The sequence below is a fragment of the Lygodium microphyllum genome, chromosome 8, assembly GCF_053477565.2.
Source record: "Lygodium microphyllum isolate KBCC chromosome 8, Lygodium_microphyllum_v1.1.10, whole genome shotgun sequence".
Classification (NCBI taxonomy): domain Eukaryota; kingdom Viridiplantae; phylum Streptophyta; class Polypodiopsida; order Schizaeales; family Lygodiaceae; genus Lygodium; species Lygodium microphyllum.
Genome location: NC_141142.1, coordinates 58,793,308 through 58,805,790, shown reverse-complemented (window position 1 = coordinate 58,805,790; position 12,483 = coordinate 58,793,308). Strand labels below are relative to the sequence as shown.

The 12,483-nt window shown below is 35.2% G+C and overlaps 1 protein-coding gene across 1 annotated transcript; it reads right to left on the bottom strand.

The window, feature by feature from the left end:
* Window positions 1-543: 543 nt before the first annotated feature.
* LOC148032345 (serine carboxypeptidase-like 44) lies at window positions 544-9,583 on the bottom strand. The gene is made up of 10 exons (XM_087682976.1): window positions 9,151-9,583; window positions 8,969-9,073; window positions 7,146-7,238; window positions 6,707-6,799; window positions 5,432-5,517; window positions 2,541-2,807; window positions 1,964-2,121; window positions 1,554-1,649; window positions 1,302-1,419; window positions 544-1,132 (listed from the first exon to the last, which is right to left on the bottom strand). The coding sequence occupies exons 1-10, from the start codon at window positions 9,434-9,436 to the stop codon at window positions 926-928; spliced, it is 1,509 nt and encodes a 502-aa protein (XP_087539102.1). The 5' UTR covers window positions 9,437-9,583; the 3' UTR covers window positions 544-925.
* Between the last annotated feature and the right edge of the window lie 2,900 nt (window positions 9,584-12,483).

Genomic DNA, 12,483 nt, shown 5'->3' with positions numbered 1-12,483 from the left:
AAGGTGAGAGAAACCCCTTTGAGCATATTTCTCCTAATGAGACCTAATCAAATAAGAGTGTGGATATTTTTGTCATGCTATTGAGAATCATTCCTAAATATCTACTTTTGATAAAGCTAATGTGGAAGATTTCTTATTGAGAAGTACCCCTAAATTCCTTGATTGTCTAGCACTGTAAAATAGCTAAAAGAAAATGATTCACCTATAATGTATGAAAACTAGTGCTGGATGTTCCTTATGTACATCGTCAACCAAAACATAAGTCATGGATTTTAAAAAATAGGTTAAAAGGTATTAACTATGTCAACTAGAAGCTCAATCATATATAAAATTAATAGATTTTTCACCTTTGACCTTCACTTTTAACTTCTTCATCCTTTAGCAATGTTTATGCCATTTTGATATATTTCATTAATGGTATGCAAAGCATATTGATACTTGAAATTAGGTAAATGATATCATTAAGATTTATGCACCTCAATCTTTAAGAAAAACTAGCCCAATAATGGCAAATAAACTTTATTGAAATTGTAAGAGGAATGTGAATTATTTCTAGGTGGAATATCACATAAAAATAAGGTTTCCATCTGATAAAACATGAAATACTTGTTGTCAACATTATACGGTTGAATTGACCCTTCACAATTGAAGGTCATAAATTGATTAAAGGGATTTAAATAGTGGGAACCTTTCTAAAATTGTTTAGGTGAAGAGTTTGGACATAACAACTAAATGGTAATGTTAGTCTGATATGGTTGCAAAATGGAGGGCTTGTCTAAGGTTCTAGATTAAAATCTAAAGAGAGTTTCAGTCAATGGAAAATTGAGGTGAATTGAGCTCAATTCATGTAATCTAGAACTAGTGTGAATCCCACTTGCAAGTTCAACTCAATTCTATTATAATCTTAACCACTTGTACTGTCAAATTATATTGCTAATGATTTTTTGCTCTTGGTAAAATCATGATGCAATGAGATGTAGCTACCTACATCAACTGTGGGGAGTGGGGTAACATGTAAGAATGAGGTGAAAAGTGCAAGTGCACGAGCTGGGTTTGAATATGGAACCATGTGAGCAGCACCTCTCACTGTGGCATAACTCAAAGCTCCATAAGCTTGTGTCCAACCTCCAACCTATACATGCCAAATACTATTTTCAAACATAGCCATAAAATTCATTAACTTATGATAGACAAACCCATCACTAAGAAATTTCATGTCCTTACAATACTAGTGAAACCTTCAAGGAAAGTCACCATTCCATCACACATGTTTAGAAATAAGTGATATAATTTTTTTTTACCTGGCCCTCAAGAAACCATGCACTATATGGGATGGTAGTTTCCAAGCCCAAAGTATTTGCTAGTTGGTTGATTTGTGTCCTAGTTCCGCTAAATGGCACCACAGTGTCCGCATCTCCACTACACCTCATTCCAAATCAAACAAAGTAAGAAAAAAGGTTCCATGAATGCCTCATAAATAGGAAAAGACAAGGTACAAAAACATATTTCTCGATAACTTACACATCAATAAATAATTTTCAAGATTTACTTACCTATATACAAGTACATAAACACCTGCTTCAAGAATGTGTGCTAGAATTGGCAACATAGAGTCATCAAAATTGGATTCATCGTAGAAGAATGATGGCCTGAAAATATGTAGTTCTATAAATTAGGTAATCTAGAAATATCTTGAAAAAAAATTAGCCAATGACTAAGACCCATGAGCTGGTTAAAAAGTGAGTTTGGACTGAATGATAGGTTGGTTTGAGGTGAATTCAAATATCTCAAACTACTGTTAGTTGTGATGATAAACATAAAACTAATTTTTTTTCATTGACCTTATTAAAAACTAACTAAATATTCATTAAGATTGTAAAAAATAACTATTTTAATCCATTTGATACTATCTAAGTGCTTTAGGAAATAAAATGTAAAAAATTGACATGTAATATGTACATACGCATAGGTGCATTCTCCCCAAGGATAAGGAACTCCTGTTGTGTTAGCATGAAAAGCACTTTGCACTTCTGGTAAATTCATGTAACTTGTAATCTCATCATCTATGCAAACATCCAACTTGCTTCGAAGAACATGTTGATAAATGCTTCTGATAGGACTCTGCATTTTTTGTAGTTGCACATGTTAGGTTGTGTTGATGAATGCATTTTTTGTACTCACACAAATTAGATTGTGTTTATGAATGCTTCTAACAAATTTTGTATTATTGGTAATACATAAATGTTAGCTTATGCTAATGAGTGTGTTTGATTAACATTGCATTATCGGTACATGTAGATGTCAACTACATAACTCTCTAGACATTAAAAAATTGTGGCATTTAACATGTGAAATAGTGAATTTGACTATAGTATCCCTTCTATGGGGTCCAAGATGAGCCAAATTGAAATAATAATGTTTGAGAAAAGGGTATTACTATTTATAATTATATCACATGTGAGTGGTGTATCTAGTCATAATATCCTTACTAAGAAAGACCCAAATTGAAATGAATATAGTGCTTGAGAATAGGGTCATACCATAAGTTTTTTCAAACGAAGAGCTTGATTTGTTGTGGTAGGCTCACAAACATCTATGAGTACATCATAAGCGTTTATGTAATTGCTAACTTCACGATCGACCTCGAGATATGAAACCACACATTCATAAGATAAAATGGCAAAAATGGAGAAGTTGCAATTCTCCATCACTGCTACATAGGTGGCATCAGATATTAATCCATGGGTCCATACATAGAAGACAGTTGCCTCCTCATCAATTATACCATTCAAGAGTGGATTGCCAATCTACCAACATAGCAAAAAATAAAGATTTATTCCACTTTGGGAGACAATCAAAATAAGAGACTAGGAGTTAGTATAACACACACACGCACACGCACACCCACGCACACGCACACGCCCGCGCCCACGCACATGCACACGCACACGCACACGCACACGCACACGCACGCGCGCACGCACACACACACACACAAATGCCTCTATACCTTTCCTTCAATTGACTACTGTGTATATATGTACTAGAAAATGTATGAATTTATTCTATAAATGTCTTTGTATCATGCTTGTTCTTGATTCACATGTTTCTTGTTCCTAGGCAAAGCTACACATTCTCTTATGCACCAAAGAAGAGCAACCATAATTGTATGATTGAGCCTTAAAATATTTTCTCTCACCCTCTTGCCACTCTTCAACTCTTTTCATGATTCACCATGTCCTCTCTCCATTTCCATCCACCATAACGTCAATTGTCTCCCTTTGACTCGTTTGTGGCTTCCTTTATCTCCATTTTACTCTTATGTTTCTCAACACACTATGATTTCCTTCAAGAGGTATACGATTGGACATAATTTGTGATGCTAGGGACAAAGTTAGATTACCTTCAATCATTATTTTAATTTGTTAGCCTAATATAAAAAAGTGATGTACTATATAATGGGCAAGATAAAGTTTGGTTAAACTCCAACTATCTTTATCAAAAGTGCTATGTAAGATGATTCTAAGACCTCCACAAAGGAAGTCAAGAAGGGGGAAGGTTCTCATTTCCATGAGCTTGTTATGTATTCTCTCCTTTCTCACACTCTCTCTTAACTTTCACCATTATATCGATAATATTCATGATTGTCATGCTTACTCTATTTGCTCCCACTTGTTCTTTTACCTCTAGTGTGAGGTAGTGCTACAATTTTAGTTGGATAAAAGTTTAAGGTCTAGGAGAGGGAAATGATCTTTAAATTCATTTGTTCCTTTTCATTGGACACTGCCACTTGTTCTCAAAGGGAAACAAACTTTGAGTTGCATTTGTGCATTCTTCTTCCATTTATCAAAACTTGGATGGGTTATTTAAAGGATGTGTTTATGGCCATATATTCATGTAAGGTAGAATTCAGACTAGTGTGTTGACTACCACAATGGATGTGAATAATGATAATATATTGTGTTGCGGGGCAAGAAGAGCTTCAAAAAAAATTATTTTCAATGAGCAAACTCCTTATATAGATTTGAATCCAATTAAAGGCTACATCTACTCAAATCAAGAAGCATACATAAGTCATTATCAAAGTAACAAACCTCTCATTGGTGATTAACAAAGAAATACATGAGCCAAAACAAACTACATTAGAATTTTAGACAAGATATTGAGAAGGGTTTCCTTCAAATGATCAAGCCTTCCCTCCTCTCTATTTCTTTATTAATCATTTCACTCTTCTTAAAGGGGGCCAAATATTACCTTAAATTTTATGAAGCCCTAAAGCCTTCAAGCTCCTCATGAACTTTAGGATATGGGATAGTTTGTAGGATTTTGTAACTCCCCTTATTTGTTCAAAATGGCTAATACATGAGCAAATACCTTAAATGTTATTAAACCTTGAAGCCTTCACCTTCAAGCACCTCTAGGATGGGGGATGGTTTGTAAGATTTTTTTAAAGGCCCCTTATTTGGTCAAAATAACTAATAAACTTGAGCAAGTACCTTAAATGTTGTTAAACCTTGAAGCTTTTGGAAACCTCTTGAAGCTTAGAATTTTGCAAGGCCCCTTATTTAGTCAAAATCATTAGGACACTTGAGCATGGTCCTAAAATCAATGGTAATTGTAACCAACTAGGTATTACTTAATGAGATTAGACTTATGGATGTCCATAGAGGATTATAAGAAGCCATTTATGCAATTAAAGCCTCATGGAGTAGACAAAAATCCCAACAATTAGGAATACCTTTATGATTGGATGATAATGTCCTTCATCACATATTGGTCATGGACATAGTGTAGGCATCTAGTTAAGAAATCAAAGGAAGCATACATTTATACTTTTAGAGCATATGAAAAACCCATTAGCAAGGAACCTCCAACTATTTAAATTTTAAACTAGATCAATAATAAAAGTCCTAAGGTGGTGCATAGTATTAAATTCCATAAAAACACATTTAGCAATAATAAAGAAGAATGCTAATGAGAATGAAGAAATCGTCATGTTGGTCATAAGTATTAATCAAGAAGGACATGGAAAAATTGTGCATCTAATCTATTTACTAACCTAGGAAAATGTTGTGTAGGTCAATATATTGTAATCCCAAACTTTATGTATGAATGGTTCCTTAAGGCATGCATGATGAACCAACACGTAAGATCTATCCATGTTGCTGGTTTGATAGTTGGCCATATCTAGCCCTTGTTTGTGATGTATAAATTGTAGAAGTGAAGGTGGCAATATTTTCATTGAAATAAAGATATAGTATCGAATTTTGTTGCAATCATAAATCTATCACCAATGTAGAGATATGATAATTACTTGTAGAGACAATATAGTAATCACGAGTCTTTTATAAAATGCTTGAGCTTAGAGCAATAGTAAAAAATAGCATGACATTCAAAGATTGAGGTGCATATTTTCAAACTAAATTCTTACCGCCAAACCTTTGAAGTTGAATGACTCCTCCTCAACTTTTTGGTTATAGTCCACAATTAGGGATGCAAGTTGTGGTGCATAATGTCCTACATAAGATGTTTCATCCATGTTACTTTCCCTAATATGTGAAATAATAAATAAGGAGGATTAAATAACATTTGAGCTCTCATTAGAGAAATAAAACTCAAGATGCTTGACATTTTAAGTAAGAACTCTCATTTTACTTACGCCCAACACATGCATCCATTTTCTTTTCATCTCTCTAAAGGATTGAATGAATATTTAGGAGATGTATTCTAAATAAGAATGAAGACTCTCCAAGGGATTCACTCTTAATAACAAGGAGATAGTCACCTACAATTATATGCCCTTATTTAAAGACACCATTGAATTCTACTACCTCTCCCAGTTTCCTTAAATGCATATTCTTTCTCACAAATTTTATTTGATAGTAACCTCATTTAAATCACACCCCTCAATATGATGCATCTTATTCTCTAATTATGAGTTTTACCATGTAGTTTTTAAGAACTTGTACAAAAGCATACTCATTTAGATTTATTAACCAAGTAGGTTTTCCTAATTATCCCATAAAATTAGACATATTTTTTCATAATTAATGCATACCTATGATACATGTTTGATCATAATTAGTTAGATGTGTACCTATGTTTTTATATGTAAGTATAGGGTCAAAATTAGTTGTATTTTGTCATAATTCATGCATACCTATGGTACATGTTCAATCATATCTAGTTATATTTGTGCCTATGTTTTTGTATATAAGTATAGGGTGAAACTTAGTAATTTCCTACAACACCCTCTCAAAGACTACATGACCCCAAATTTTAATACATTTGTAAACATAAAAGGATCCCCATCCCTAATTTATAAGTTAAATACATCTTTGAGAACCCTCATTATACACCCACATGATATCATAAGTTGCCCCTTCTAAATCACGTACACTAGTGTCATCATATATAACAAATGTAAAAATGAAATGATATTTGCCTCAACCTAACTATTATCTTCATGCATACTATGTTCTACCTTCATAGGCCATGGCATCAAACCATCATAGCAATGTTCTATCTCTCATTTTACATATAGCGACCAACAATGTGACATGTATGATTCATGTTCATAGAACATACATTTATCAATAAATAGAGAGCACATGCATGTATCTATACATGCTTATCTCTCTTGAATTGTAGGCTTGAATCCTATTATGTTGTTGAATTTTGATTGATGGAGAGTTAGTACACTTACCAGCATAACTTTCTCCTGTTATAAAGAACTCCCTTGATTTGTATTCTGGAAACTTTTGGAACCAATTTTGTAGGAAAATAAAATTATCCTGAGCTGGTAGCACAAAAATCACTTGTCAATAATAATACCATTTTTCAAGCATCAATGCTTGAATATTTCTCAAACATATTATGAAATATTTTTCTTCCATAATCTTTAAAACATTAGAGAATTTCTATGTGTAGTTGTCCTTTTCCTACCATATTTGTGATGTGGCCTCTTTCTTTAGGAAAATGATTTCATATTACTATACTTAAATGTTTAATCCAAAAAAACAAAATTGGGATCTCTTTCAAAATTCTAGATGCTATTGATATTATTTATCTTGCATGCTTATTATTTCCTATGTCTTTGGTTGTTAAGTTTGAGCTTACTAGCGTTATATATCTTGGATACATACCAGTTTGTGAGTCATTGGTTATCAAGTCTGAGCTTGTATTGGAATAGGACCAACCCACACCAGCAGGAGAATCTAAATAAAGCACATTTGATACTGCAAAAAAGCCTTGTATTAATAGCAAAAATTCTGTGCTACTTAGAAAAGCTACTTCATTAACTATGTTGATGTAATTGAAATCATGTAGGTGCTTTGAGACTCAAACAAAATGATATATTAGGAGAAAACATGGGTGGTGTTTAGAAAATTGAAAGTGCTTTATGGATCAATAGTTTGTCTTTGTTAGGATATGTTTGTGTCAATGAAGTGCACACATGCAAAAATACATGTAATGAAATTTTCGTTAATTTACATCACGTAATGGAGAAGATTTTTCTTGTAGGCTAGATAGTCTTCCTACACTTATCTTAATGTATAAGAGCACTCAAAAATAAGCTTCTTTGTGGATAATACAAAGAATGTGGCTTGTGAATGGCATGAATATTCAATGTTGAAATCAACACGTGAGACTTTCATGTGGCATGATAAGAAAAGCTTGCAATATATTTATTTATTTGTGGCACAAGTTGATGTGGCTTGGTTTGAGTAAGACTTGAGACATATGTCACTCATTGTACTTCCTAGATTGCTAAAATGTCATGCGTTCATGGAAACTTCAAGTCATCAAGTGGATTGCATGCTTTAATGTCATAGGGCAACACAATTAGGATGAAAGTTGATTGGTTTTGCAATTCCTATGAAGAATAATCATGGAAGGGATTGATGTAAGTTTAGGTGACTCCAAAAGAGGGACTTAGTTTCAAATCTAAAAGGGCCTCCCACTTCCTTACAAACCCTATAGAATAAGGAAGCATGCAAGATAGTGTTAAGAGACTAGTTCCATGCGCGACACATTTTTGTAAGAAAATATCTTAATGGCATGACAATCTTTAAAAGAGTTACACATGTAAAACCACTACTAAGTAACCTATAGAGTAAATTAAAATAAAAGGCCAGCTTTTCTTCCAGCCTTTTTTATAAATGTTATAATGGAGGTAAGATGCGCATAACTAAATACCATAATTAAGGTGGAGCGGTTGCAAGTTAAACTAGGTAAGCATGAACAAAAGTTGTCTATGTAAATGATTTAGACTAGATTATGAGTTAGTTTGACAAACATATCAAGGGTTAGAAGTCAAATTGACAAGTACTTTGTGTTTCAAGTGGTAGAGTAATGCTAGCCTTTCTTTGAGTCTAGCAAGTAAAGCATGTTAACTTCACTTGACTTTGAAGAAAGTATAGCATGTGTCATGCACAACGCTAATGTTAATTGCTATAACTAATGGCTTGAAAAAAACAAAGGGATGCACTTTAACGGAGGAAGGAGTGCTAAGGAATTCAACACATGGATGTGGATTAGGCTTATGAATGTAGGCTATGAGGTACTTAGTGCTTTATTTCATTCCATAATTTGCATGAAAGGGATCTTTTGGTAGTTTCTAGTAGTTTTCCAACCATGTTATGTGACCATTTCAGTTGTGATGCTTGGATTCCATGCCAGTATGTGCACCTCGAAGGGGCGAAGGCACCACAGAGCCACTCAATTGGTTGTAGGTTTTTGGAGCTTGAGACTTTCCATTACTCATGCACCCATCCTACCGATTGAGTTGTGGTCCTCTTGGTAATTGGCATTGTGATCCAAAAGGAGATGAGAAAGGAGAGATGCTGCAATTTAGTTAAGCTTGCTAACCGTGTTGCAAATATAAAAGGGGGTATATAAGAGAGTAGTGTTCGAAAATTAAAGATAAGAGTATGTAATGAGAGTATGAAAGGGTGTTGGGTTTTGCCTGTATTCCATGCATAAGGGTTGAGTATCAAGCCGCCATTGCTGCTGGGACGGAAGGGGCCATTCTCAGTGAAGGCGCCGAGTCCGACAGAGCTGCAGCCAGGTCCTGTGCGTCTCACAAGGATCCCACAAGTGAGATACAGAGAGAGAGAGAGAGAGAGAGAGAGAGAGAGAGAAGATCACCTCCGTTGAGCCAGAGCGTGAGGGGCTTGGAGAGTGGGTCGTGCTGAGCTTCCACGAAGTAGTAGAAGAAGCTCCGGCCTGCGACTGGGTCGATGGTGATATACCCTCCGTATTGCCTGAATGAGACCCGGCCAGGCTGCCCCGGCAGAGACGATATGAGGTCCTCCTCAGGAGCCGCCCGCCCTCCTGCCACCCCACAGCACACTACCCACGCTACAACACCATAACCCACAACAACAACAAGACGCCGATAGCTTTCACAATGACTGTATTGGAGCCCCATCATCCCAGCAGCCACGCACGGAGTCGCTGGAATCACAACATAGATGCGGCTGATCGTCTCTCCCGCGCCCCTATCAGCCTCAGCTTCCCCCTCACATGCATACTATTACCACTTTCTCCCAGCAGCCTCTCTCTCTCTCTCTCTCTCTCTCTCTCTCTCTCTCTCTCTCGTGTACAACACATTGCCACTCCATGTTCTTTTATGACTTTGCCTCCCACCATTTCCTTGCCTCCCCATCCACCACGAATTTTCAATTTTTTGTGGTCAATGGGAAGCAAACTCAATGTAGACGCCCCATCCAAAGAAAACTTATACATTTCTCTAGTTTTGGGGGGCCTATTCTCATGCAAAACATCTCTCTCTCTCTTTTCAAATACCTATGCTACCACTACATCTCCTAGTGCCACCATGATTTTTTCCATTACTAAGCTAATGGAGGTGCCTCCTCTCAATTGCTCCTCCAACAATCCATTCTTAGAAGGGGCTTTGAATTTGTTCATTCTAGCTATTCATAAAAGCAGAAGAAAACCAAATTTCCACAAAAATATGCCAACTCTATTAAACATTTTATGTCATGAATTTGCATGTATTGCTCCCCACAACAAGGGATTAGGCTTGTAGATAGCCAAAGAGATGCATTTTATGAACTAAAGAAAAAACTTACAAGCACATCTATAGGCTAGCTTAAGCATGCATCAAGCAACTTGTACCTAAATTTGTGTGTATTTTGTGAATACCAAGCATAATTTTAAATGGTCTTATAAACACATTCCAATTGCAATATTCATATGACATTCAACAAAAATTTAAATGTGCTCCATCTACAATTTTCACGTTATCTTAAACATGAATTTAAACATTGGTACATCACTATTTTCACACAATATTAAACACAAATATAAATGTCCAAATAGATATAGCATCTACGAGCAAAAAAAACAAGGAGCTATTGGTTACAAAACTATGGCTAGAGCCACACTTATACAACTAGTAGGTCCTTGATTTCTTTAATTTGTCCCTTTTTACATATACATTGATACAAATCAAGCCCACTTATAAAAGACTACAAGCAACAATATAGCTTGACACAATAAAATATGAAATGTGAATATAAAAGAATAACAAAAATGGCCAAACAATAGTCCTTAATGCATTATAAATATAGAAGGGTCTACATAAAGCTTTAGAAGCCAAAATTTGGCTTGAATTAAAAGACAACATGATTCAAAGCTACCAAAAAAGTCATCTGATACATTACTAATAATCATTAGTATACATAAAAATAACAACCAAGTTTTGCATTGCATTACAAACTAAAACAACTACAACTAAAGATAGTATGGCTCATGGACTAGCGAACCCTCCTTGGATCCATTGTCTCATTGTTTCCACTATCCATGTAGGAACCATTAGACTCACTCGTTTTCTGACTTCCATTTCTCCCTCTTCATTGCCTTGTGCCTACACAAATGAGACATTTTACATATCTGCAAAATCATAATGCTCAACATTAGAAACAAGCTTAATGAGTTAGATCTTAAATATTTACAAACTCAGCTTCCACTAATGTTTGCCCTATTGATTCTTCTATGCGATGATTCATAGTTTTCCATATGCATTTATCGCATCCCAATGTTGTTGACTACAAATCCATTTTACCTTAAGCTTCTTTGTATATAAGCCAAATCCTTAGATTGGGTTCAACTCAATATCTAAACCTAAGGTAGTTTTGCATTTGTATCACTAGCTATACTTTGCATGACATAGTGGATCACCATATAGAAGTATACATACTTGATTGCTTAACTAATGTCAATCTATGCCTCAAAATCCTATGCATTAACTTGAGTATCTTTCTTAGTCCCAATATCCTAAACATGGTTAACCCATGATCAAAGTATTATGGTAGTGAAAGATACTCAGGTATAGGGTGCAAGATTTCGAGCCATAGATTACAATGTTTGAGACCACTAAAAAAATATATACCAAAGGGGAGCAAGGAATTTGTGGTAGCATCCTTGCACGAGGAGTAATTCCCAATACCTACATTGACTGATCAAATTTTCACAGGATGTATGATAGATTGTATGCATGCATACATGTCACATAGACAATCAAATGCGTGCAAGGCAATCAAGAGTGGGCTCCAAAGCCTGAATGGTTTGACATAGAGGATTAGCATAGACTTAGGGAGGAGGCCACAGACTCTCCAAGATGATGCCGACAACCACGAGAGGCAGCGAGGGCACATCTGGAGGTAGGGGTCATGCATCATCTGAGGAGTTGCAGACATAAAATTTTCTTTTGGTTGTATTCACTTTCTTATTTAGAATACTAATGATACTAATAACCTTATTTTTAACAAGGCTACTTTGTTTTCCTTGCAATACTAGATCACGAACTGCAATCCTATAGGTTTGGAAACTCAATATGCAAAGAGGCACGATCTCATTACACTCATCGCTAGATTAGTTATGCCTCTTTCTTTTTTTCAGTTATTTGTTTTTTTGTGATGCATTGTGTATTGTGGATAAATCTCAGGTTGTTTATATTGCAGAGTTTGTTTGATGGTCCATTAAATTGGGATGAGCTCTTGACGAATGTGAATAGTTGTAGTAGTCGCTTGCATTCATGGAGCACATATCATTTTCTTTTTTGGCCTTATGATCCATGCAGGCTCTATCTATGTAGCTTTCCTTGGATATAGTTCTCATCCTTTGTATGGACTCGCATTTTATGATATTTATAGATACATTTTCCTATTTGTTTCAGACTCTCCTCTCTATAGTTTCATGTAGTTCTATGAGTTCTCATCGTGTCAATATTGTACTTGTTTGAATATTGAATCAACAACTCTTTCTTCCCAGCATCTCATGATGTATGTGTTTCAATGACAATTGTATGCTCAATTTATAAATGCATTATGGAACATTATTCAGCATATGGGACTAGAAGGATGGTAGGGCAGTATGCCCTATCACCTTGTTTTAAAATCTTCAAACTGTCACTATTAGCATCACAAATTTACCTACACACGTAACTATTTGCAT

Coding starts and splice junctions, on each gene's coding strand:
- LOC148032345 (XM_087682976.1), bottom strand. CDS start 9,436: ATGATGGGGCTCCAATACAGTCATTGTGAAAGCTATCGGCGTCTTGTT. Junction 7,239..8,968: donor CCCTTATGCATGGAATACAG/GCAAAACCCAAC, acceptor GCTTTTTTGCAG/TATCAAATGTGCTTTATTTA. Junction 1,420..1,553: donor GTTTATGTACTTGTATATAG/GTAAGTAAATCT, acceptor AATGAGGTGTAG/TGGAGATGCGGACACTGTGG.